This window comes from Lucilia cuprina, chromosome 5 (genome assembly GCF_022045245.1).
Source record: "Lucilia cuprina isolate Lc7/37 chromosome 5, ASM2204524v1, whole genome shotgun sequence".
In the NCBI taxonomy this organism is placed as follows: Eukaryota; Metazoa; Arthropoda; class Insecta; order Diptera; family Calliphoridae; genus Lucilia; species Lucilia cuprina.
Window position 1 is genome coordinate 5,900,659 of NC_060953.1, and position 1,735 is coordinate 5,902,393.

The window sequence follows — 1,735 nt, forward strand, 5'->3', positions numbered from 1 at the left end:
AGTCTAGTCTATAGTCTAGTCTATAGTCTAGTCTATAGTCTAGTCTTTAGTCTAGTCTATAGTCTAGTCTATAGTCTAGTCTATAGTCTAGTCTATAGTCCAGTCTATTGTCTATTCTATAGTCTAGTTTATAGTCTAGTCTATAGTCCTTAGTCTGGACTATTTTTTAGTCTGTAGCAGGGACAATATGCTAGTCTTCTATCTTAACTATATTCGAACCTGTAAACTAGATATCACTCTATAATCGGAACTATATTTCAGGCCAATTAGGGAAATTTTTTGAAAATCACTCTTAAATACATTTAACAAGTTTGTTTTCCTAAAAGGTTAGATTGAAAATTACCGGCTTCTCATGTCCTTGATCATTATAACAGCTGACCTTAATAAATTTTAATGACACCACTAAAAAATTAAAATTGTTTAAACCAGGGGAGAACAGAGGGAAATTTAATTGAAATAAAATAAAAAAGCACATTTAAGTTTTATGATGGAAACTAAAACAGCTGCGTTTCCTTTTTTCACTTAAGAAACGTTTAATATTAAAAAATAAAATAAACTTTTAGTTTAAAAACAAAAACAAATAAAAGTTAAAGCAAATTATTTCTTGGTTAACCAATAAAATGATGAACAGGAAGTAAAGAAGTTTTAATCTTGTATTGTAGATTTAAATATTCCTAAAGAATTTGATTAAAAAACTTATATTAATCTACGTCTATTCTTTTCTTAGAAGCAATCTTGAACAAAATAGACAACGAATAGTTTTTCCAACCATTATCATGTCTAAACAGTGATTAAAAATAAACCTAATATGAAAATAACCTGAAAGCAATAAAAGAAATTTTTAACAAATAATTTAAATATGAGCGAAACAAACAGTGCATACAGTAATAGCAACAACATTAGCAGCAGCGGCAGCAGTAATAATAGTAACAGTAACAACAACAATGACAACCGTGAAACGTCTTCAAACACACAACCCAACAAACATTCCTATCAACTACGCATCGATAGTATTGAAGAACCCAGCACAGCCCCAATAACTGAATCAAATTCACGTGAAGATTTAATTGTTAAAGATCCCGATGATGACGATGAAGAGGAGAGACAAACAAATGCGTCACAATTACGTCGTTCGGGAGAAGGTTTACAATTTCCCAGTAAGTTAAATTGTTGTAGTAATAATATTTTTGGAATATTTAATAATGTTTGTTATTTTTGTTTTTTGATTTGTTTTTTTTTTTTTTTCTCAAACGAAGGATTTTTGTCGGTACCAGCCTTGCGCAATGCACCCACACAACGTATGGATAAAAGAGAGATTGTCTCAAGTCCAGCCAAAAGTGAACGTATGGCTAGAGATAGTTCAAGTACAAAAGTGCCAGCGAGAAGATTAAGTCAAGATAGTGGTATAGTGGCGGGACGTTTATTTAATGGTGGGGTGAGTAGAGAGCGAATAAAAAACAAATTAATTAAAGATTAAGAAATTTATTTTAAAAAGTTATATAATTTTTAATATATGGTATGGACTATAATATAGTCTATAGTCTGGCTTGTAGACTAAAATGCTGTTATGACTATATGAACTAGTATAGTCTAGTCTATAGTCTATAGAATAGTCTAGTCTATAGTTTAGTCTATAGCCTAGTCTATAGTCTAGTCTATAGTCTAGTCTATAGTCTAGTCTATAGACTAGTCTATAGTCTAGTCTATAGTCTAGTCTATAGTCTAGTCTATAGTC

The 1,735-nt window shown here is 30.6% G+C and overlaps 2 protein-coding genes across 2 annotated transcripts in view; one reads left to right on the forward strand and one right to left on the reverse strand.

Annotated features, from left to right (window-relative positions):
- The window catches only part of LOC111686306 (anoctamin-4), a 5,968-nt gene extending 5,190 nt beyond the window's left edge, over nt 1–778 (reverse strand). The window contains exon 1 of the mRNA XM_046951384.1: nt 770–778. Within this exon, the coding sequence (XP_046807340.1) occupies nt 770–778 (9 nt within the window). The remainder of the gene's footprint in view (nt 1–769) is intronic.
- The window catches only part of LOC124419995 (J domain-containing protein DDB_G0295729-like), a 3,195-nt gene continuing 2,087 nt past the window's right edge, over nt 628–1,735 (forward strand). The window contains exons 1-2 of the mRNA XM_046951385.1: nt 628–1,157; nt 1,257–1,435. Of these exons, the coding sequence (XP_046807341.1) occupies nt 860–1,157; nt 1,257–1,435 (477 nt within the window). The 5' untranslated portion in view covers nt 628–859. The remainder of the gene's footprint in view (nt 1,158–1,256; nt 1,436–1,735) is intronic.